Here is a 25,090-nt window from a genome sequence, read left to right on the forward strand (position 1 = left end):
GCAGCTACTGTACTTACATTTGGGCCTGACAAGTTTTGACTCTGCTGATTAATGCTAATTATGAAATTTAGTAAAAGCAGGTACAGGCATGCTAACAGTATGTATCAGTATTTTGGCAGGATTATGGGTGCATAAATAATATGAATTAAATAAGATAACATCACTGCTATCTATTCCCAGAGTCTTGTGGCACTTTGAAGACTAATTTCAGCAACCACAAACCACATGAAATGCTTGATAGTAAAAGGATAATATACTGAACAGATTTATTGTAAGTGTGTGTGTAACAATAAGGAAATTAATAATCAAATAATTCATATATATTGTTATGATCTCTGCTTGGTATCTAATGACATGATTTTCCATTACTGTAAGAATCATTTTATGAACAATGCACCCTGCAAACTTTGAGGGCAACTTAGTGGATGGCTTCAAAACATTCTAAATGCGGTAGTACTCCTTTCAGGTTCTTTGCAGTTTACTGTTCTCTAGAATATGAGAAAATGACAAGCACTCAAGAAGCCTCTCTGAAATGATACAGGATGCCTGTAGACTGTCAGGAATTGCACTTTTGAGTAGGCACTGAAGCCCTACAGGGGTGTACCCAGGATCAAATCTAGGGGGGGAGTCATGGTCGTTCAGGGGCGGGGCTAAGGCATGGGAGGGGAGGGGCCATGAAGTGGGAACATGGGCGGGGCTACAGAATCCCCCCCCCCCACCTTGAACTTTGGACAGCGAGGAAAACAGCAGCAGCAGCAGCGCCGACAGAAACTAAAAAGCAAAGCGAAGGAGTGCACCCAGGAAACGACTCGACGGGAAGGGAGTGGTGGCAGCGCTTTTCTGGCCAAGGGACATGCGCCGCGAGCTACCAGGCTCCGCTCCGCTCCACTCTCTTCGCCTCCGGCAGCCACCTCCGTGGCCGCTGGGCTTGCTGTCGCGCTGCTGCGCTCCCTCCGGTGTGCGCTTGGGCGGGCGCTTCCCGCCAATCAGCTGTGAGTAGGTGTGCGCAGCCTTGTTCAAGCCCACCCCGCCCCGCAACTCCTAGCGTGGGGGACGCCTGTTTCCACCGCCGCCTGTCTTTTGAAGCGCCACCGCGCTTCTGCGGTTAGGCCAGCTGCTGTCGTGCTCGGGGGGGGGGGCTTGCTTTCAGCCGCGTCCCCGCCGACCGCGGCGATCTCCTATTGTGCCGCAAAGCGGCGTCACTTCAGAAGCTCTGCCGAGAAGAAGGCGGGAGGGGAGAAGCATGGGCGTACCCACCACCCTGCTTCTAGGGAGGGGCAGCTCCCCCCCCCGCCCTGCAGTGGGTACGCCCATGAAGCCCTGGCCTGAAATGCTCTTGCCCTGCATTTGTTGAAGCTTAATCAAAAATGGAGAGATGGATGCAAATCATATCTGAATCAGATGCCGACAAGTTGGAATTTAAACTAAACTAACAAAGCCATGCAGAATTTGGAAGGAACCAAAGAAAAAGTACTTTGTGTGTGGTCGTATGGTCAACAGAACAAACATGCATTATACAAGCTGGACGGTTAGTAGTACAGTGGCACCTCGGGTTACAAATACCTTGGGTCACAAACACCTTGGGTTACAAACACTTCGGGTACAGACTCTGCTAACCGAGAAGTAGTACCTCGGGTAAAGAACTTTACCAGGTTAAGAACGATTTCAGGTTAAGAACGGACCTCCAGAATGAATTAAGTTCGTAACCAGAGGTACCACTGTATTGGAAAAAAGAGGTTAAAGATCATGCCTATTTTTCCATATCTGAGGACTCATCCAGACTTCTTTTATCCCCCATATTAATTTTTATTATTTTCCCATATAAAAAAACAAATATAACAAGAATAACAGAAACAGACAACTTCTTCTATTTACCAATACATACATCTGTTATCATAATAATATTACATTCTTCTAATACATGCTAATGTTTCTTTCGAACACTTCTAATACTCTTCTAATACTCGAACACTTCTAATATTCTGCCGAACACGACTTCCTTTATTCCTCTCACTCGGTTTTCGATTTTCTTCTTTTGTTTTTATGCGCTTTCCCCATTTTGTCCCCTATCTTTCTCTTGAATAACTCTAATTTTGTTCAGAGAAAGGGATATCTATTCTTTATGTTGTAGTTTTTTATGTTAATCCTACCAGTGTCTTCACGTTTTTGCAATATTCCTTTAAGTAATCCACAAATTTACTCCAATCCTTTTGAAACCTCTGGTATTTTTGCTCCCTTATTCTTCCGAGGATTCATCCAGACTTCTGCTTAGCTTGCTGCTTTCTCCCAGGGAAACCCAAGCCTTACCACTGAATCGGAGCAAATGTAATTGGGTTTTCTGCAGATTGGTACTTGCTCCAAATCAGTGTGAAAGAGTGGGTTGTCTTGGGGAAAACAGTGGGACCAACAGAAAACCACTCAGACCCATGCCTAGAAAACAAGAGACAAGCAGAAAACCATTCAGACACATGCTTTCTAGGCACGGGAAAGCAGAAGTGTGGATGAGCCCTGAGTCACCCACACCCTACATTTGAAGCACATGCGCCCTCCGCAAAGAATCCTGGGAACTGCAGTTTTAAAAAGTTGCCTTGAATTGCAACTCTTAAGTGGTAAACTACAATTCCCAGGATTCTCTAGGGAAGGGAACCATGTCCTTTAAATGTAGGTAGCAGCTGCAGAAATAATGGGTCATCAGCCAGTTTTTGCAAGCACATGAGACTGAAGATTCTAGAATAGGAAAAGAAAGTGGAGTTCTAAAAAGGGGGCCAAAAATGGAAGGAAGGCAAGCAAGTTGTTTCAGAGACAACAGTTCTGAATGCAGGTGGGAGTTCCCCTTATTTCCTTAGAAAAAAACATTACTTCATCCTTTTCTTAAAGTCTTCCCTTCTGTTCCAATCCTCTCTGCTTGTAATCTGCCTGCTGTTCACCCCTTGCTTACTCCTCTTTATTCTGTGCCCTTTTCTGCACAGAGAAGGCATTAAAAAATAGTCCAAAGAGCTGCCAACCAAATAAAGAGCTTAAACTTACAGTCACAGATGCAGGAAGCAAATTGCAGGTTTCTTCTCCCGCAATACCAAAATCCATCAGTAGCACGGGTCTGCATACACCCTTTTTTTATGATGAACTTCAAAACAGAAGTTCTTTTACACTCATCCTACGAAACAGATCGTTCCACTTCTAAAAGCAGACTGTAGAATAGTTTTAGGGTTGCCAGACTCAATAGAGGACAGGACTTCTGTGCCTTTAATTGCCCTGCTCACTTTTGAGTCTGGAAACCTTAAAGAGAAACCAGCAGACCCTTTGCGTGGAAATTAAACAAAGGGTCTGCTGGTTTCTCTTTAAGGTTTCCAGGCTCAAAAGAGAGCAGGGCAATTAAAGGCACAGAAGTCCTGTCCTCTATTGAGTCTGGCAACCCTAAATAGTTTAGGCCTAGGGACAAGCAGATGCTCTTGAATTCCTTTGTTACCGTTCTGTGTCGAGTTGACAGCCAGGGCACTCCTATAGCATAGTGAGGCAATCTCAGGTCTTGTGGCTGGTACAGACAATGCTGACATTCAGTGACACCATTCAATAATGGAAAGTGATGGAGAAGTTATTGGATCCATTATAGGTTGTTATTTTTTGTTATTATACCTCTTTGTTTGCTTGCTCAAAAAGCCTCCACAGATAGAAATACTGTATATCCACAAAGGGAAGTCTCTCAGCAGCAATTTAAGGATCCATATGAAGCATTTGGGAGTCAAGTCACTGAGAGAAGAGAATCTCTCTTCTGAAATGTTATTGTAACATTTATTCTTTTTCCCCTACATTTGACTTTTTTGCATAAAGCAGCATATTTTATTTTCATCTGCCCCTCCCCCCAATCCGTAACAAGCAAGTTTTAAATCAGTGTTTATAATCCCTGTCCTTCTACTTGGTCTGTTTCCTGAGGAAATCCCAGAGGCCAGCTCCTAAAGAGTTTTTGTTAATAGGTAATCTGGGTGTTTGGCATATGTCCACTGCCCCATATAAGTATTGTCCCTTGGACAGACAACGTGCCTCCTTAAGCCTTTAAGAGTTTAGACAAATGCTTTCGCGTTGCTGCCTTGTCTCCCAAAAAGGTCACCCCACACCCACGGGGCACAATACTGATTGCTTCTTGCTGTGATGGAGTATTTTTTACAGGAGAAAATCAAACCTGAACACATGTAACAAATTCTACTGCCCAGGTCTGAAAATTCATAGCCTGCCAAATCCTGCAGTCCTTATATTTAATTGAGGGGCTCAGTTCTATAGCAGAGCAGCCTTTTACCATGAGTGGGTGAGTAGAAAACCACTTCCATCCACTCACTCCCAACTGCATAATCGTAACATACATGGGCAAATGTAATTACAGGACCTAAGTTAGTTATGACCATGAATTTCAATGGGTCAGGTATGACTAACATTGGAAATAGCCCAATGGCTAATAGTATGCAAAAGCAGTATCTCTTTTGCCGTGGTTTGTGATGACTGTAGCTGCTGTTTATGAAGCTCTGTTTTACTGGATTTCTAGCAGTGATGCAATTGTTCTTACTAGGGGAGTTCTCTTTGACTAACGTCAATAGCACACATGAGTGACTAATGGATTGTTCGTGAGGATTTGAAATTTCCCACAATCAGCCCAGTGCAAGCCAATGCATGTTTACGCAGAAATAAATCCCTTTATCCTCAATGGGACCTTACTCCCAGGTGTGTGCCTAGGGTTGCAGCCTAGCAGCCCAAACTTATAAATACTCAGAGATAAATCCCACTAAACTAAATGGGACTTATACCTTGGTAAGTGGGTATAGTATTACAGCTGGAGTGACCCAAAGTGACATGAAAAAAAATAGCTAGATCTTGAGAATCACAGGAAGTCAAGCTTTTCTCACCTATCGAACCCCAGGTAAGGGCATTTGGAAGTGGTATATAGTACTATTTGCCACATTACGGTAATATGGATAACTTTTAGGAAGGCAAACCTTATTACGTACATTATGCTAACAGAACTGAAAAATCCATTACCAGCAAAATCCTCACAAATGTGGATTTTGTGTAGTCCTTCCATTAGTTTCCAGTAAATTTCAGTGTGGATATTGTCACACTGCTTTTTATTGGAATACTGTGTAGGGCAAAGCACACCACTGTGGATCTATGTATGTAGTGTGTGTTGGTTGATACTTCTAGGTTGTTGTGGTGGTGGTTATGGGATGACTGTTTTTCCTGCTTGTATCCCATCTCCCCTTTTCAGGAATATACTTACAAGGAATCCTGGTGGTATGCTTTTAAGGGGAAGATGTGGCATGAGCTCCTTAGCGTGAATGCTTAATCAGGAAAATTACTCCAGGCTCACCAGTAAGAGGAGGCAGCATGCTTCCCAAGCCCTGCAGGTATGTCACTTTGGATTAGAAGATGGATTGAGAAAAGAGATATTTTTAATACAGTCTGGGGAGTTTTGTGCCAACTCTGAAATACTGCATTGGAGTGCATAATTTAATTGTGTAACAAGCAAAGCCGCATGATTTTAAGCCTGGTTCCTTTAAAGGCCAGATTCCTCTTGGCTCGTCAGCTGAAATCTGATCAAATGATCATTGACCTTTCTGCAGACCTTCCAATGCACTGATGCAGAAACAGAAGAGTAGTTTGGAGTCACATATGCTTAGGTAAATAGATGTGCACATGGAATTCATGTCATCTTTTCAAGGCTGCTGTGTTGTGAGTCTGAATTGCATGTTGTAAATTCAGATATAAGAATACCTGGATTCTTTTTAATTTCAGATACTTTTATTTTTCTCTTGCACAAAGGAAGCCTGTGTGTCTTAAAAAAAACCCCAATATATTCTATGGCATCGGATAAAGTTATTTTAATAACATTTGGTGATGAATTTCACCATGCAGTTTAAACAGTGTTAGAAACTAGCGAGAAGGTAAAAGGCACACTTTTTAATAACAAGAATACAAAACAGAAAATGAACAAACTTCAGCTGAAATATGTTCATTTTTCACATGGTCTATTCTAGCCCTTCCCCTGTCCACCCCCCTAATATTCTTAAGAGGTTCTTCTCTCCAGCCTTCAGAGAGTAGCTGCAAGTGGGGAGGCAGGGAAAGGTCTTCCTTTCCTTCCACTCTGCAGTTTTAATCTGAAATTTTAGGCACAATACTGCACCCAGAGCTCAGAATCTGCTCACGCTAATGAAATTCACTGTCACAAAATGTGCCTAGAACATTGGGAGTTTCGAACGCTGAGTTTAAGTGGCCAAAACATTCAGGGACAAGGAAATTTAAAGGTCCTCATCAATGAAGCCTTATCTAGTTCGATAGATGAGGAATTGAGGCTGAGAGATAAAGTAAGTGACAACATTTTGTGAACTGTGGGCTTTGGAGAACAGCAAAGCAAGTTGAAATTCCATGGAGCAAGTGGACTTTATAGGGTTGGGGTGTTAAAGACCCAGAATGAACATTTACATTTTATTTTCAAACACATGCAGAGGTAAATCTGGATCTTTCTTCATCTGCCTAGAAAGGGAATTGTAGCTTAGATTATTACTTTTGTTTTGTCATGCCACATGCCCTGAAATTATTTCCATTTGTAAATTAAAAAAAGTTCCACAGCTTATGTATAAATTCTAACAAACATATAGAGGGTTGCCTAAATCTTGTCAGTGATGTATTCTGTAACTGAGCCAAGTCATCATCTCTGTGGATGAAATAGTATACAGTTATAATTCCTTCCTTCTGCCTTTCCACATGCTCTTGATTTGGCTCCTTGACATTAGGTAATTAATATATCAGTAATAATGTAGGCTCCCTGAGGATTCTTATATCCACAAAGGGCTGGACCAGCCCTGGCACTGAGAGAGCAGAATGGAGTAGCAGCTTATAAATGAATTAAACTCCAGCAAGATGTGTGTTTCTCACCACAACTATCTGCCCCAAAGTCTGATTGCCATACAGTGGTACCTTGGTTTATGAACACAATTGGTTCCGGAAGTCTGTTCATAAACTGAAGTGTTCATAAACTGAAGCGAACTTTCCCATTGAAAGTAATGGAAAGTGAATTAATCCGTTCCAGATGGGTCCGCGGCGTTCGTAAACCGAAAATTCATAAACCAAGGTGTTCATAAACCAAGGTCACACTGTATTGTACTTCAAATATTTTCACAGGGTGTTTCTTATTGATACACCCAAGAGAAAACTTAATGCAATCTGAACATTATAGCTGCTATTCTTCTAACATTGGTCCAAGCCAAGGGCTACTTCACACTGCTTTAAAATTTCTTTTCTTTTTTCAGTTCACAATGCCTAGGATTCATTGTGTTCATGCCACAGATCACTTTTCAAAGCCTCATCTTGCAAGAATCTTTTCAGTCCTGTTTCTGGTGGCATTCAGCCAGCAGGTGTCAATAATAGATGGGAACTGTAACAGTCTTCAACTAGTTGCCTTTTCACCTTGGTCCTTGGTCCATCCTAATCTTTAGAATCCTGTCTTTCAGTTTGGTTACTATTCCATGTCATGAAGTTATCTTTGATTGGCTCAGTTTAAGACACCTGAAACTAGTTAATAGTGCCATCCTACTGCAATCCTATACATGTATACTCAAAAGTAAGTCCTGTTGAGCCCCAAGTAATCATTTACAGAACTGAAGCCACAGTGCTTTTTTTTCTGGGGGGATGCAGGGGTACGCATACCCCTAAACATTTTGTGAATTTTTGTACTTTTGTTCATTTACTGTATTTATTTTTCCCAATTTGAACTATAAAATGGTGGTTTTCTTGAGTCAAAATCAGAGTACCACTAAACATTTTTAATGAAAAAAGCACTGTGTATACATATATAATTTAAGTATGTGGAAGCCAATGTGATGTAGTGGTTATCTATTGCTGGACCAGGGATTAGGGAGCAGAGAGACCCAGGTTCAAATTTTGACTCTGCCATGAAGATCACTGAGTGGCCTTGGGCCAGTCATTGTCTCTCAGGCTAATGTACCTCACAAGATTGCCAAAAGGATAAAATGAGGAGGAGGAGAGACTTGGAATAAAAGTGAGATATAAATGCAATAATGATAATGATAAGCAATAATAATGCAATACAGTGGAACCTCGGTTTATGAACACCTCGGTTTACGAATTTTCGGTTTACGAACGCCGCGGACCCATCTGGAAAGGATTAATTCACTTTCCATTACTTTCAATGGGAAAGTTTGCTTCAGTTTATGAACGCTTCAGTTTATGAACAGACTTCCGGAACCAATTGTGTTCATAAACCGAGGTACCACTGTATAGGGATATCTACATATTTTCCTACTGCAGAGAAAAAGCAGACTGGAGAAATTTTGAGCAGAAAACAACATGGCCCTAAGAGAGAAGGGATGAAACAGCCCTTCCCTGCTATTGCTCCCCTTAAATTTGTAGCCTTTCCCCGAGCCAAATTAGATATGATAACAGAGATGCATTCATGTGTCCCTAATCTCTCACTCCCAAATAGCAGCTGGGAGTGGGGGCATGAGCCGAAACAGAAGTGTGGTCTGAGGTAAAGGTGTTAACCCCCCTCCCTGGCCCTACACCATTTTCCTAATAAAAATCTCACCAAGAGCCACTATTTGCCCTGTTAAAAACACAAAATAAAACTATCTGTGTAGATCAGGCATCCCCAAACTTCGGCCCTCCAGATGTTTTGGACTACAATTCCCATCTTCCCCGACCACTGATCCTGTTAGCTAGGAATCATGGGAGTTGTAGGCCAAAACATCTGGAGGGCCGCAGTTTGGGGGTGCCTGATGTAGATTTATAGGCAAACAGCGGTCTCAGGTGGCAATTTTCATAAGAGAAAAGTCTAAAAGACACACATCTCTGTGCTGTGATCCAAATCCAGATTTAGCCCTCCTCCATTTTCTATTTTGAGGGGGGCGGTGTAAAGGGAGGGTGATTCATTCACACATCTCTGCTATCATTTGCAGTTTTGCCCTCTGAGAATGCTTTTGGTTACTTTTTTTTAAAAAAAAACCTGCCAGGTAAAAGTTACATGGAGGGTTTAGCATTATATAAAGGAAACACTGTTCAACATATTCCTTGTCATAAAAAGATTACTGTATATGCAACACTAGGCCACAAGGTGGTGATAGTTCTTCACAAAATACCTCAGTCCTTCAGGAAGTGGAATACAGTCAGACAACCAAAAAAGGCCTCCCCCCCCCCCACCTTTTACTGCTGTGTCTTGTAGAAGCAGATGTAGCTTTCACTGCAGCCACAGGGAAGAAATTATGCTTCTTTCTCCTGAAGATATTTAATTGATGCTACTCCTCAATATCTACATTGAGGCTTATTAGAGGGGCAAGTAGGCATAATGTTCTACTATTTATCTTCTTCTTTCTTCTTTGGCGATCACTCATATTCGAGTAAGATTGTCTTCCATAAACACGGTTTTAACAATGGGTCCGTAAGTGACTGTGGAGGCCAATTCCGGATCCACACATCCTTCCACAGTGGGGACATTGGCAGGGCCGTCTTAAGCATATCGGGCGCCCGGGCAGCGTGGTACAACGATCCCTCTGGCGCCCCCCCCCCGTTTGCCAGCGCGGCTGGCTGGTGGGTGCAGCACACAGCGCGGCGCCCCCCTGCAGCCCGGCACCCTGGTGCCCTGCGCCACCCAGCCTTGCCCTAGGGCCGGCCCTGGACATTGGTTTCCAGGCGGGAGTTGATCACGGTGTGGATTTGCTAATTGTGCCTTCCTCTTAGCACGTTTCTCCCTTGCGTTCTGAGTTCGAGTGTCTTCAAAGTCCATGACACCTTTGGTAAAGGCTGTTCTCCAACTGGAGCGCTCACAGGCCAGTGTTTCCCAGTTGTTGGTGTTTATACTACATTTTTATTTTTTTTTGCCTTGAGACAGTCTTTAAACCTCTTTTGTTGACCACCAGCATTACGCTTTCCATTTTTAAGTTCAGAATAGTTGCTTTGGAAGACAATAATCAGGCATCCGCACAACATTTCCTATGTATAATTTCTGAAAACATAATAAATGAAATGGTGGGAAGAAGACCATGTATCCTGCCCCAAACTCCTCAGAGAAATGATGGGATGAAAATGCCATTAATAATAATAATAATAATGAGGAGGAGGAGGAGGATGATGATGACGACACAGAATCCTCCTTTAGAACATGGGTAGGGAACCTGCCCCCCTCTAGATGTTGTTGGGCCACAGTCTACCCCTCATTCCTTGACAGGGGCTGATGGGAATTGGAGTCCAACGAGATTTGGAGGGCTACAGGTTACTCCACCCCTGCTTTAGGAGAACCTTTTCCTTCCTTCGCCAACCTGGTCCTCCAAGTGAGGACTACACTTCCCATTAGCTATTTCCCATTGTGTTCCCATGGGCCAACACAATCATTCTGGCTGAGAGTTGTTGTCCGGAGGGCACCAGGTATATCCTCTAAAAATTCTCACTGCATGAATGTTCACAAACTGTCCCAAAGCTGCCTGTCACCTATGAATGGCTCAGTATGTGGGTTACAGGTCAAAGTAGCTGTTTTATTACAGAAAAATTTCAGAAACAGACAGGAAAGACAAGTTGCTGAATTGCAACTCATTACCAAGCTTAAAACCATGGAGAGACCTGGTCTGAATAAGGACACTGGATTCTTATCTCATTATACATGATAAAGCTTTCTTTAGCACTTCAGCCCTTGCTTTTTCCTGCAAGACCAATAGCAGTCGTTAACAGTCGTCAACAGGTTTACCACTCCTATCAGCCAATCACCCATTCCCACCACCCTTCTGAGTAATACCCCCACCCCCACCCTCTGACTATACATAAGGGTCTGGTGACTTCTGTTTCAGTGTACTGAAGAAGTGTGCATGCACACGAAAGCTCATACCTATGACAAAGTTGGTCTCTAAGGTGCTACTGGAAGGAATTTTTTATTCAGTATGTGGGGTACTCAACATAAAGGTTACTGGCTCAATTGTAATGCTCTTACGTGTGAAGAATGCCTTTGAGAATAGCACTCCAGCAACAGAGGCAGATTTAGGGGAGCACAACCAGTTTGGGTGTGAAGCCTTGGTGGTGCTGCAGAGGGATCCACAGCTATTATGTAGAATGGAAAGGGGAGCAAATTTTGGCATCACAATGGGCATCACTGAATTTTGAGACCCTAAGGCCCGCCTTTATTGGCAGAGTTTGGTGAATTAAAGGAACAAAGCAGAAAGTTTTCTCCAAAAAACCCTCTACAGTATTGAATTGTCAAACGTACAGAAAAATCTTAAAAATTAATTTGCAAAAAGGTCAATATGCAAAACAAAAGCCATTGTTATTATTCTGGTCTGTCCACAGGAGCCTAGTTCCTGCAGGTGACATTTTGCTGCCTTTCCAACAAATCCTCTGGAATAAGGAACTGATTCTACTTCCCAATCCATAAGAGCGCATATCACACTGGGGTTTTGCAAAACTTCTGTTCCTAGGTAAATGAAAGAAAATTGGGTTGGGATGTCCCCCGTCTTTTATGATTTTATCGTCTAAATTATGACAATAAAGGCTGAATGAATGAATGAATGAATGACTACTTGTTGCCTTTAGCCAGTACATTTTTCTGGGGGTACTCAAAGGTTTGTAGTACCAGCACTTTGTTAATGTTAAAAGTGTGGCACTTACTGTAACAACTTCATGGTGATTACCAGCACCATTTTTTCTGTATAAAAAGCACTGCCTTTAGCTGTTCTATTTTTGCCTTACCAGTCTCTGTTCTTCTTTCTGGCTAGTCTCCTTTTCCTGTTTGGGTTCTTCCCTGCCATCTGTCTTCGCTTTAGCAGTCTTGGTGTAAGTATAAGAAATATTCATATTTCTTTTATGCCTTAAAATATTTTGCTATCCTCTCCCTGATTCAATATAACATTTGGGCAATTGTGTTGTTCTCAGGTATGTAATCTGATTCTCAATCCTTCTCGTTTTTATGTGACAAAGTCTCTCCTTGATAGCCCTTACTTTCTGAATCCAACAGCCCATTACTGAATCTGAGTACCAGAAGTCTGGTGCCACAGGGTTGGTAAAATGGGGCACTGAGAATGGAGCACTCTCCATGCTGGCTCATGGAACTATACAAATTGTCTATAGAAGCTGGCCATCTTTTTGAATATTGGGAGGGCAATGGTTTGTAACTCTTGGAAGCAGAACAGCAAAAACGATGGCACTGTTAGCAGAATGTTCGAAGAGCCCTGCATTCTAAAAAGCAAATACCAATTTTTTCCATGTATAAGACTATGGTTATTTATTATAAAAAATGTAAACAATTGGAGGTTGTCTTATACACGAATAGTGCAGAGGGGGACGGGCGATTGGTGGCAGCCGCTAGCAGGAGATTGTCAGTGGCGATTGGGCGGGTGATTAGTGGTTGCGGCAAGGCCTGCTGGCGATTGGCTGCAGGGGCGGCAATTGGGTGTGCAATTGGCTGGTGCTGGCGGTGAGCAGGCAGACAATCGTTGACTTAGGCGAGGTGTGTGATTGACAGTGGCGGTCATCAGGCGGGTGAGAGATTGTCGGCAATCCCCACCCCCCAAAAAAGCTCAATGACTCTGGGCAATCTCCCCCCGTTTTCTTAATTTGGGGTCCCCAAAAATAAGGGTCTTATACACAGAAAAATACGGTATAACCTTCTTAGCTTTAAAGTATTTTTAATGAGTAACTTCATGCAAAGATATAAAATATAACATAAAAAATAGGAAAAAAACATAAAACAAAACTATGAAGAAGTGGAAGAAATTAAGGTGAGATTTTCTCCAATTTTCCAAACTACAAAACTGCTAAATTATGCAAATTTGTTATCCAACTGATTTTCCTTAATGTGTCAGGCATACATACGATATACTATACTGTTAATAACTTAGGCATACACTGAGTTTTGGGTAACCACATCACTAAAGGTTGAAGCCTGTATAGAATGCTTGAAAGGGGGCATGCTGCCCTGAACACCTTGCAGAATAAAATAGAGAGTATTTCGGTGATGGAATGATTGAATATTAAAAAGAGGTTGACAAGGTCATTTAATATTAACATTAGATGAAGTGCTGAATTTTTCTCTTCCAGCTGTATCTATGCTGTCTTCAAGCCCACCCCATGTATTTACAAGCCACTGAGTGTTTATCCATGGTATGTCAGCCGTATATGGGCAGCAGCAGAAGGGAGGTAAGAGTGAGAGAGGAAGCTGGCAGGAAGAGGAAAAGCAGAGAGAGCTACTTGCTAACATCAGGCCTCTGGTAGAAGCAGCTGGGTCTAAGAGGCTGTGGTGTGGGTGGGTTTTTCAGTTTTACAAGCCAAGGATCCAAAGAAAAGCATAATGATATCAGTAGCTGATAACAAATATCCCCTGATCTCCCCTATCCCCTCTTCTTCCAGACCCCACGCTTGGTTTGTATGTGTGTAGCTGTGTTTTTGAGGTCTCATCTGCCTATTCCTCTGTTGACACTGTTATACAAAACCAGGCAGGATTCTTCCACCTGTCTCAATGTGAGATAAGCAAAACACGCCCACTCTAGTCATGTGTCAAAAGAGTGCAAATCAAGCAATAAGCACACTATGAGAGCATAGAAATGAACAGAGGGCAGCCTTTGCCAACCTGGTGTCCTAATGGGTATTGTAGTTCCAAGCTTCTAGGGAGGATCAGTCTGGCAAAGGCTGCCCTAGAGATATGATGGGTAGCATGGGCGTACCTAGCATGGGGCAGGGCGGCAGCTGCCCCCCAAGAAGCAAAAAAAAGCAAAAAAAACCGTAAATGGTTATGGCTCGGTTCTGCTGCGGCATGCCTGCCTCATTTACCACACGGCGGGGAAGGAAGATGCACAAAGGAGAGAGATAAATGCTGCAGAATATAAATATCCTCAACCTCTCCGATGTCCAGCGGCCCTCCTTGAGGAGGGGCGAGCGGGAGGCAAGCGGCTGCCTTGAAAGCAAGGAGGGGTCAGAAGGGGGAGTGGAGGTTGTGTGCGCCTCGGAAACGTTTCCCTCCCACACTTAAACGGCCCTCTTGTGGGAGGGAACCGTCTCTGAGGCGCCCACAACCTCCACTCCCCCTTCTGACCCCTCCCCTCCCGTGCCTTGGCCCCACCCCTTGCCCCCCCTAGTTTTGATCCTGGGTACGCCCCTGATGGGCACTTATGGTGATGGTTTCCCACCAGTTGATGAAGATACAAGTATTCATGAGGGTTCTCCCAAGCACATTTTTTGAACCAGCTCTACTGGTATTCCTGGGTATCAGTGGTTTTATCTGTTCTAAATATCTGGTTGTTTTATTGCTTTGATTGTAGAATGAAAGGTGGTTTATAAATATTTTAGGTAAAGAAAGTAAAATGGACAAATTTCCTTTAATTTGACTGGGAACTCAGCTACATTGGCAAAGAAAAAGCGCTTTATATGCTGTTTGTATGCATTATAACAGAGGGATCCAGGTGGCGCTGTGGGTTAAACCACTGAGCCTAGGGCTTGCTGATCAGAAGGTCGACAGTTCGAATCCCTGAGACGGGGTGAGCTCCCGTTGCTCGGTCCCAGCTCCTGCCAACCTAGCAGTTCAAAAGCACGTCAAAGTGCAAGTAGATAAATAGGAACCGCTACAGCGGAAAGGTAAACGGCATTTCTGTGTGCTGCTCTGGTTCGCCAGAAGCGGCTTTGTCATGCTGGCCACATGACCTGGAAGCTGTACGCTGGCTCCCTCGGCCAATAACGCGAGATGAGCGCCACAACCCCAGAGTCGGCCATGACTGGACCTAATGGTCAGGGGTCCCTTTACCTTTACCTTTATGCATTATAACATGGTGACACCAGATGGCGCTGTGGAGTTCTGTTTTTGCCAACCCAATTTTTCATACAAAGTATTTACCGTGTTTAACTGAAACGCTTCTTTTATGTGTTTAGATCCAACCTGGGTTCCTTTTGGAGGGAGGGCAGGGTAGAAATTTTGCAAGTGAATACTGGTATGGAGCAAAATCCCCCAAAGTTGTGGATAAATGGCCTTGTGGTAAAGATGTCTGCTATTTGTAACCCTGTCTATTCTGTTGAAAGGCGTCTCCCAATTAAGGGCATGTTGCATAAACTTGACACACATGATAGATAATTGGCCAGAGTTGCTACCTGCTGTTTTGAAGTTGCAAACCACGAAATGTTGTAAACACTTAAGCCTTTGAAGTAATTGTGTTTGTCACAGAGAATGAGACTCAGCATGGAGCAATATGCTGGACTAGAATGCAGTACCCAATGCAGAACCCAATGCAGAACCCATTAAATTGTTCTGGGCTGGCCCACCTATGAGTCAAGATGAGGCAACTGCCTCAGGCAGCAAGATCCACAGGGGCAGCAGATCCTGATGTACCTGTAGATCTCACCGCTTCTTCCCTGGCAGGATGTGTAGGTGTGTGTCATTTTGTGGTTCTCCTTAGGTGCCAAAATGTCTCAGGCTGGCCCTGGTCCTGAATATTCTGCTGATGCTGAGGGAGAGACAATGAATTACTCTTATTAATGTTGCCTGATATGAAATGCAGCCTCAAAAGGCTCCCAACTTCCTCCTGGCTTTAGGGGGAGAACAGGTTGTGCTCTAAATGCAATCTTCTTTTTACCAGCTGCAAAGAAAAGCATTCTCAAACAAACTTTTAAACTATTATGTAAATATCTGATCTGAGATTGATTTTAGACAGATGGGAAATATCTTCTGGTGTCTGCATTTTCAGACAACAGAAGGTTCAGAATTAGCCTTGTACAAGCCCCTAAACTCCAGTTCAGTTCATTTCAAAATGTCTCAGATGTGGCCTTTAGCTTCTGAGTACAATTTTTTTTGGGAGGAAGTTACATTTTCTTGTGCAAGGTCACTCTGAATGCAAGCAGGAACGGGTTGTTGCAATGTGTCAACACATTATGAAACCTCTAGGTTTAAATAAAATTAGCATGAGCCATTAGCGTATAGCTTTTGCAATTAGTAATGAAGTCAATGAGTAACAATCAAACCTTATAGGATGTTTTGTAGCAGGAGGGAGGAGTATAGCTAGTAAACTAACTAGAAAGTCTTGTTCCTGAGAATACTGTACAGAGAGGTGTTGTCTTCCATGAATTTTGTTATCCTTCTTTGTTACTATTTCAGCAAAGTGTTAATTTTGGCGTGGTTAGCTGAGAACACACTGCTTGAAACCAAGAATATTTTGCTGGTAAGTGATTTGTTTAGTGTTCTGTCTAGCCTGATCAAAGCTTTAGAATTTTACTGTCTGGCTGTATGTAGTAAACCTTATTTGGCTGGTGATTTTTGTGTTATAAATCAAATATGATTTCTCATCGTGTGGTTAAGAAAGGTTTCAAATCCATCTGTTCTGGTTGCTAATTAAGCTAGCAGTTCACATTTAACTGAACTTTAAATCTGTTTAATGCTAAATGCTCTCAAGCAAGAGACTATGGGAATTGTAGTTCTGGGAGAAATAGGGCAGTGATCTTAAGCAAACAATTTCTACTACCATTCATCTAAACCTCTTTCAGCTAGTTTAAATATGTAATGTAGATTTACCATAAATCAACAGTTCAATAAGTACTACAAATGAAAAGATGAGAAGTTTCATCCAGGTTACCTCTGCATCTGACACCATACGGTGTGATTCCACACTTATCATGACACATTTCTTGGTATCTTTGAGAATTTTTACAAATCTTCTCTTCTTCTGCTCTTCCTTCAGCTCTTGCCTGCCCTACACCTTAAGGTGCCAATGAGGGTCGCAACATTGAAGCAACATTATTATAAGAAGTTTTATTGATTTTCAGTGTATAAACACAATTACAAAGAGCCCCCCCATCCCAACTAACATTAAAACAAATAAGGTGGCTCCTAAAAATATACACCTCTGGTGTTGAAAGGGTAAAGGGGTGTGTCTCCACCATCCTCTGTATAATGAAGACATCCAGCTGTCTCTCTCCTTTTAATCTAATGCAGTTCAAGCGGTAAATGTGCTAAAGAGATGTCTGCTGCCAGGGACTGGATTATAAACTGAAGCTCAATTTATTAGACGGTTAGGCAGGGGTATTGTTGTTAGCTGGCTTTATGGGAGTGACTGTAATAGCTCAGTGACAGAGCACAGGCAGAAGGTCTCAGGCTCAATTCCTTGCATCTCTAGTTAAAAGGATGAGGAGTGTTGCTCAAGTACATCTCCCACGAATCCTTGCCTTTGGCCATGTTGGCTGGGCCTGATGGGAGTCCATTGACATCAGCGAGGGGCACAGGTTCCCCAGTCAGGCCAGACAGATGAACAAATAGTCTAAGTCAGGGGTCCCCAAACTAAGGCCCAGGGGTCGGATGTGGCCCAATCACCTTCTAAATCGGGCCCACGGATGGTCCGGGAATCAGCATGTTTTTACATGAGTAGAATGTGTCCTTATATTTAAAATGCACCTCTGGGTTATTTGTGGGGCCTGCCTGGTGTTTTTACATGAGTAGAATGTGTCCTTTTATTTAAAATGCATCTCTGGGTTATTTGTGGGGCATAGGAATTCGTTTATATATTTATTCAAAATATAGTCTGGCCCCCCACAAGGTCTGAGGGACAGTGGACCAGCCCCCTGCTGAAAAAGTTTGCTGACCCCTGGTCTAAGTCTAAGACAACTTCCTGTATTACTGACCAGTGAGGTGGGGTTTCTAGCCTCTTCTGAACGGTGTTGTAAATCAAGTTTGCAGTTGCGAAGGACTGTTGGATCTGTCCATTACCTGGGAAGTCCAGGTGGTATCTGTGGCATGAAGAGCTAGCATCGTTCGCAGGGCACACATGGTTACAGCAGTCAGAATCCCTCCTCCTCCTATTCCTTAAGTCACCAACAGAGAGAGCAACCTTTAAACAGTTTAAAAGAAGGGTGGGTGACCCCTATTGCTCTGGAAGTTGTTGGACTCCTGTTTGCCCCTGGGAGTTGGAGTCTAGCAACATCGGAAAGGCTACAGGTACACTGCTCCTGGCTTAAAGGAGGAAGCAGCAAAATTAGAGGCAGCTGCCACTACATGGTAAATGCCGGATCCCCTCCAAAAAACCCCCCCACCAAATTCATCCCTAGTGCTCACAATTTGGGAGAGGAAAGTCAAAATGACACGCCTACATGAGGCAAACCATTTTTAAAAAAGAAATGTTCAATGGAACCCATGTTGTAAATGGGTCTGTCTTTTTGAAGACTACACTGCAGTTGGTGCCAGAATACAGCCACAGGAGTAGTAAACAGTGTTTCCGTGCACTCTGGCTTCCGTCACGGTGTTCCATTGCACCAGAAGTGGTTTAGTCATGCTGACCACATGACTGTCTGTGGACAGCAAGATGAGCGCCGCATCCCTTAGTCGCCTTTGACAGGACTCAACTGTCCAGGGGTCCTTTACCTTTACCTTACCTTACAGGAGTAGTGACTGAATCTGGCTAGTCAAAACATGCCTTCTCAGCTTTACTGGCTTTCTATATGTTTCTGGTCACAATCCAAAAAGCTGATTATAATATTTAAAGCCATGCACAACCTGGGGCCTGGGACTCAAAGTACCCACAAACCAGTCTCCTGAATGTTAAGATCTGCATCCATAGCTCTTCTCTGGATATCCCACCTGTGAAAGCTTAGGCTAAAGCTACAGTCTTCATGAGTTTTTTGAAGCACTTTAAATGTGCTTCAAATGAATGCTGCGGACCAGAGTTTGTCTTTTAAAATGCTTTCCATTTGTTTCACTGCTGTGTTTGTGGTGTTCTCTTTTTGTTTGAAAGATGGTTTAGAAATTTCAGTTTGAAAGTTAATTTGAACGCATGAAACTACAGTACTGAAGCACACAGAACTTCTCCCTCTCTATGCCCAATATCATGGCTTTTTTCCAGCCAGAATTCACTGGAACTCAGTTCTGGCACCTCTCAGGTGGGCACCGCTGCTATTGTAAGAGAATGAGGAAGGTGTTCATGGTGAGTTCTGGCACCTCTTTCTCTAGAAAAAAAGCATTGCCCACTACTTTGTCTTAGGAGCACATCTCTGATTACCACTCTTCTCAATTTCCCCATATGATCTGGACATGAATGTGTGGCAGCAGTAGAATCAGAAGATATATTTGCATGCCATCTCCTAAGGCACTGAAAACAGGAAATAAACTCAGTATCATTGTAACAGCTAATAACTAGGTACCTCCCAGCCTTTCACTGTAAAAGAGACGTGCAATAATGTGCTGCCCTTATGTGTCATTTTATCCAGTACTCAATATTTGCCGTCTTAGGAAGACTAGATGCAAACAAAACCACAATCTTCTGCCACCCCATTTGCATTTCCTCCTTTGATATCTCCTAAGGGCTTTTGTGTCTAAGAAGGGATATAAAGCTATTATTGGTTGGCTGTACATGATGTGGTGTGCATTAATGCTAATCCAATGTCTGGGAGTTCCTAGAGTTGCTATCTCAGTGGTTCTGTAATGTAATGAGATTTTCTTCACTTCAATTTGAATCGATACTCCTGATATTGTCAGCTGACTGGTCTCCTGAGGCTCAGGCCTCAAGAGTCTTGGGGCCTAAATGGCAGTGGGGACTTGTCCTTAGGAAGAAAATGGTCAGTGCCCCATGGCCACTGGCAGACTGTGGCCAATCTTGCAGAGCCTGAGCCCACTTCTCTCCTCTTCCCCCACACTACCAGCATTCACTTTCCATTGTCTGTCTTCTTGCTTGGAGCCTGCGTCACTGTGGTGTGACAGCACACCCATAACACCAGGGGAAAAGGAACATATTTTCCCCAAACAATTCCCATTGAAAATGGCTTTCTGGAAAGGCAAAGACACTTACCAATTTTTCCTCGTGACTGGCAACACCTAGCCAGTAATTTGCATACAATCAGCCTCAAGCACTGTAACTGCTGGTTCCCATGAGCCAGTTTTAGATCGCCATTGAAAGCAACAGTGATGGCAGTGGAGAGCACTCAGAGCCAGGCCAGCAGCAGTTGCTAGATACGTAGCTTCAATCTCCTCCCACCCCCCGCTCTCATGCCCTGTGCTCCCAATGATAGCAAAATCACAACAGTCTTGCCCACTCAGATCATGGTGAATAGAAACTGCACCAGCTGCTGTGAGTCAGGTGCTTGCCTACAACAGCTGATCTCAGATTACTCGACACAGAGTTATGATTTGTCACACACACCCAACTCAGGATGCATAGTGACACCCTGCATGAGATACACACCCAGTTATCCCTCCTCTAGCAAGTAATTATTCTTTGGTCATTCACAGTTCTCTCTTTTCTTTCAGGAGGTTCATCTCTGAAATAGCAAGACCAACCGAATAGCACTTACTTAGAGTTACCAAAGAGACAGTTATACATAGTAACACCACAGGTCAGTTGATTTTTTTTTCTATGCCTATGTTGTTTTCTTTTGGTAGTGATTTTACTGTAAGTCCATGGCTGTTGTTTTACTGCCATGTGTGGAATTTAAGGCTCATTGATTGGATTCAGATAAATAGTTTCCGACAATAACATTTTTTCAGGTGCTGTAGAGTGGGGATTGAATGGCGGTAGGTTGTGTGAAGCAGGTGTATGCTGGATTCACAGCACACACTTGCTGAAGAAACTGTAGCCTAGCATGTCTAACAAGTGTTAGCCACAGATGATTCAGATAAATAGTTTAAATGTTATTGTCGGAAACTATTTATCTGAATCCAATCAATGTGGCCAGCATGTCTAACAAGTGTTAGCCACAGAAACCTTAATGCACTGGCCTCTTCAGTCTGTGACCATTGGATTCCCAATACAGTAATACCTCGGGTTACGAACGCGATCCGTTCCGGATCGCAGTTTGTAACCCGAATAGTTCGTAAACCGAACGCGATGGGCGCCGCCATTTTGCGCATGCGCAAAGCGCGATTTTCACGATTTTTGCGCTTTGCGCATGCGCAGATTGTGCGACCACGCGCGCGGCGCTTCTGCGCACGCACGCGCCGCGAAAACACTTCCGGGTTTGCGCAGTTCGTATCCCGAACTGTTCGCAAACCGAGGTGGTCATAACCCGAGGTACGACTGTACATAGTCAAAAGCCAGTGAAAAAGAAAGTCTGAATCTGCCTACTACCAAACTGATAAGGCACCAGAAGTTTATACAAAAACAGCTGTAGAAAGAAATTATTCAAAATGTTCTAAGTCAGACTTTACCAACCTGGAGCCTTCCAGATGGTGTTGGTCTACAACTCCCATCAGAACAGCCTGATGGGATTTGTATTCCAACAATATCTGGAGAGCACCAGGTTGGCAGAGGCTGGTCTGAGTCTTTAATATAATTCAATACAACGCGCATGTTGAGCCAATATTTTTATTGTCCACTTGTGCCTTTGATGAAATAGGCTTTTGGCTATGGAAGGGTAGCAATGCACATGTTGCTTCAATGATAAGCAGTGTCCTCTTTCTGGAGTTCTGTTTTTAAAATAATGCAGTATAGGCAGAGATTATTTTTCAGTCTCTACTATTTTTAATTAAGCTATTATTGCTAACTAAATTAATGATAATGCTTAGATATTACTACTTATTATTAGTAACACAAGAAGCTGATATATTCTGAGTCTGACCATTGGTCCCACTGGATCAGTACTGTCTACAGTGGCTGGCAGTGACTTCCCAGGATTTCAGGCAAGGACATTTCCAGCCCTTCCTGGAGATGCCAAGGATTGAACCTGGCACCTTCTGTGTGTAAAACTGTGACTCTACCACTGAGCTACTTACTTTTCATGTAAATAAGATGATGCAATTCCCTTTCCCTTTTGCGGTGGAATTGCAATACAATGGTACCTCAGTTTATGAACAGTCTGGTTTAAGAACAATTTGGTTTACAAACTCTGCAAAACTGGAAATAGTGTCTTGATTTGAGAACTTTACCTTGGTCTAAGAACGGAATCTGAATGGTGGAAGGGTACTGGCAGTGGGAGGCCTCATTAGGGAAAGTGCACCTCGGTTTAAGAACGGTTTTGGTTTAAGAACGGACTTCCAGAACAGATTAAGTTAGTAAACCAAGGTACCACGGTACTTGATTTGCTGCTTCAGCTGATATCACCTAACCACTTGATCAGCTGTGCAGCGACTTCATTCAAGATGTATTTGTTAGACAAATACATAATAATTACTATTCATGCATTTCAAGTGAAGCTTAATTGTGTCTTGTTAGCAATGTATCAGAGAAGCCAAGGCACACCCAGGCATCTCCCCTCGCCCTTTCTCATGGTATGTTGCCTATAGCAGCATTCTTTCAAAATTGTAGGATTCCTATGTAGAAATCATTATAAAACACAAGTGCCGAGAACTGATGTTGCAGGTATATATAATTCTCACAACTATTTGGGCCTTTTTTCCATTGGGTTGGAAATGAGCAAGTAGATTTAAATGGCTTACAAAAAGTGTAGCGATTAAAATGAATTCCTCAACACAATTCACAGCAGCTCCTCCAAACATAAAGGCATTTCATTGGCTCCTCTTCTTCACTGCAGGCCACTTGTCAGATCAAGCTATTTTTTTGTTTAAAAAAAGAGGCTCATCTGCAGTCTATTTTCATTACTTCAGTAAAGAGCTATGAGGCTCAGAAATGAAGGAAGTGAAGGACAGTCCTCTAGAATAAGAAATATCCCTTCAAATGTGAGACAGTTGATCACTCTAGGGCCAACAGTCGGGCTGTGTTCCAGTGAGGGAAACTAACCCCAAAATTATCTGAACTGAATGATGTGAATTTCCAGGTGGTTCCAGCATCACTGAAATGGTACATTACATTTGAGGACAGTTTGTAAGCTTGTCTTCATTACATGGTTTTGATCATTTGTGTTGTTGTTACCCTGCTTGGTGACCGTTTCTAAAGTCACCTCCGCACCGATTCTAAGCATTGACAACAGGGAACCAGCCTCTAGCCATTTTCTGTCTGCTGAAAACATTTCTGTCTCCATCATTCAGAATAAATCTTTCAAGGCAGCTAGCAAGAAGAATGGCAAAATATGGCACAGAGTAAAATATTGAAACAATGACTGATAAACTATTGAAAGAAAACCATACAACGCTATGGTAGAAAACTAAAAGTAAAAATGGTAAAGGAAGAGGTAGTTCATAATTAATTAAATCGGGGTGGGGGGGGATCAATTGTTGTTGGACTCCAACTCCCATCAGTCTCAGCCAGCCTGACCAGCAGACAGGGATGAGGGAAGCTGTAGCCAGCAGCATCTGAAGTCCCATAGGTCCCCCACCTATTGAAAGCATGGGAGCAAATTGTTTTATTTAGCCGGTGCCTAAATGCTAGCAGATTCTGATCATTCTGAAACTTGAGCATGATCACAAAAAGAAGCCCTGACTTTAATCAGTACCTGCACCATTTCTGGGAGTTGGGGGTGCTGGAGCAGAGCATTGGAGAATTATCTCAACTTGTGGGCAGATTTGTAATGGAATAAGCAGTCCTTCAGATACCCTGATTCCAAGCTCTATAGGGCTCAAAAGGCCAAAACCAGTACCCCCAAAACCAGAAACGAACTGGAAGGGAGTGAAGCTATTTTAATACTAGTGAAGTATTCTGACCAGTTGGTTTTGACTAATCTTCTGGCGGCTACCATATGTTGAAATGAAGTTGTTTGTTTTTTAAATTGAATTTTATTTAATTTTCATACTACAATGCATAACAATATAACATTATTGTACATAATTCCTGTAAAGGCTTACATAACAAAAGCTTACATAACAAAGTCCATTTATCTCCCCTAATCCTCCCCCCTCCCCCACCCTCTTCCCTGGTCGGGCCTTCCTTCTTCAGATCTTTAGCCATGTACACAGTCTATTCATTTGTGCTTGTATATTCGTGTTGGCTTCCCCCCTTTCTATCCAGTTCCCGTAAAATGCCCACTTATTTGTGATTGCCCATCTATCCTCTACCATTATCTGTGCAAATATTTCTGATTACGTATTCAAAAACATAATCGTTCAATTTTTCCATATTCCATTTAGTTTGTTGACAGGCCTGGCTCTAGGTGCACTCCCGGTGGCGCGGGGCTCCAGAGCGCCGGGCCGGCGGGGGGGGGGGCGCTGCGCGACGAAGCCGTGCTGTGCGCTGCGAGGGCGGGGGCGCCGGAGCGATCTCCGCGCCTCAGCACCAGGGCGCCCGACCTGCTCAAGACGGCCCTGTTTGTTGAAATGAAGTTTCTGAGTAGTCTTCAGCTCATTGCAGGCTCTTCAGCACTTCTTCTACCTCACCTGATGATGGCATCACATGCCAAATCCGTGAGCGACCTTTCCGAGTAGTTGCATGTAGCATGAGATGCAGCATAGAGCTCTATGGGACCTCCTGGCCCTAAAGCTGTGGGGAAGAGGAAACATTATTCAGCATTATCTTTCAAAACCAATCAGTCGGGTAGGGACAGAAATGCCACAGCATGATGCCCCCAAATCCCAACATAGATAATGTGATGAACACCATGGTTAATGGCAATGAGTGCCACTGAAAGGCCCAGGATACATCATTGACAATAAAACCTGTTCCTCAGAAAGATGATCTCATTGCAAGTCATGTGGCTGCTTCATGTCTTTCTATTGTATCATTCAATGCAGTCTTATGTATGTATACTCATAAATGTCTCAATGTGTTGCCAGGATTTCAAAGGCAGAATTGGCACCCGGGTGGGTGGGGGGGTGGTTCCAAAAGATTGTGCTGTGTCCTAGATTTTAGGCAAGTCAATTGGAAAATCATAACAACTTTCAAGGTGTCCTGGTTTTTACTTTTTGAAATATGGCAATCCTACAATGTGTTAACTGGGCTTACTCCCTGTTAAGCAAGCTTAGAATTGCAGCCTTACTGCAGTAAATAAAATGTCATGTCACATGACTGATGTGTGAAGCAGTTCTTTCTCAAGGAACTCTCAGGTTTTATTATTTGCTTTTTTGTTTCCTTATTTTTTAATGGTTGTTAACACTTTCTTCCTGTACAGATTTGAAATGGATTATGAAAGATCTGAAGGACTTAACCAGATTTACAATCTCTTTCTCCATCTCTTTTAAACAGACACAACAATGAGTAACTCAAATTCTGCTGATTTAGTTCATACAGGGGGAAAACAAGGTAATGAAACGATGGGGAGACTAAGTCTGGGG

At 43.0% G+C, this 25,090-nt stretch overlaps 1 protein-coding gene across 10 annotated transcripts in view; it reads left to right on the plus strand.

The window, feature by feature from the left end:
• Positions 1-722: 722 nt before the first annotated feature.
• The window catches only part of TMEM40 (transmembrane protein 40), a 33,772-nt gene continuing 9,404 nt past the window's right edge, over positions 723-25,090 (plus strand). Inside the window, exons 1-9 of one of the 10 annotated variants that reach the window (XM_088662237.1) lie at positions 724-992; positions 5,252-5,390; positions 11,329-11,456; positions 11,754-11,811; positions 13,075-13,173; positions 15,185-15,388; positions 16,112-16,175; positions 20,243-20,328; positions 25,002-25,058. In XM_088662237.1, coding sequence (XP_088518363.1) covers positions 25,010-25,058 — 49 coding nt within the window. In that variant the 5' untranslated portion in view covers positions 724-992; positions 5,252-5,390; positions 11,329-11,456; ... (4 more) ...; positions 20,243-20,328; positions 25,002-25,009. Of the gene's footprint in view, positions 993-5,251; positions 5,391-11,328; positions 11,457-11,753; positions 11,812-13,074; positions 13,174-15,184; positions 15,389-15,412; positions 16,176-20,242; positions 20,329-25,001; positions 25,059-25,090 lie in introns of those variants that run through there. The other 9 variants (XM_088662242.1, XM_088662235.1, XM_088662239.1 and 6 more) reach the window with 9 other exon arrangements.

Source organism: Zootoca vivipara, chromosome 2, assembly GCF_965207765.1.
Source record: "Zootoca vivipara chromosome 2, rZooViv2.hap1.1, whole genome shotgun sequence".
NCBI classification, from domain to species: Eukaryota; Metazoa; Chordata; class Lepidosauria; order Squamata; family Lacertidae; genus Zootoca; species Zootoca vivipara.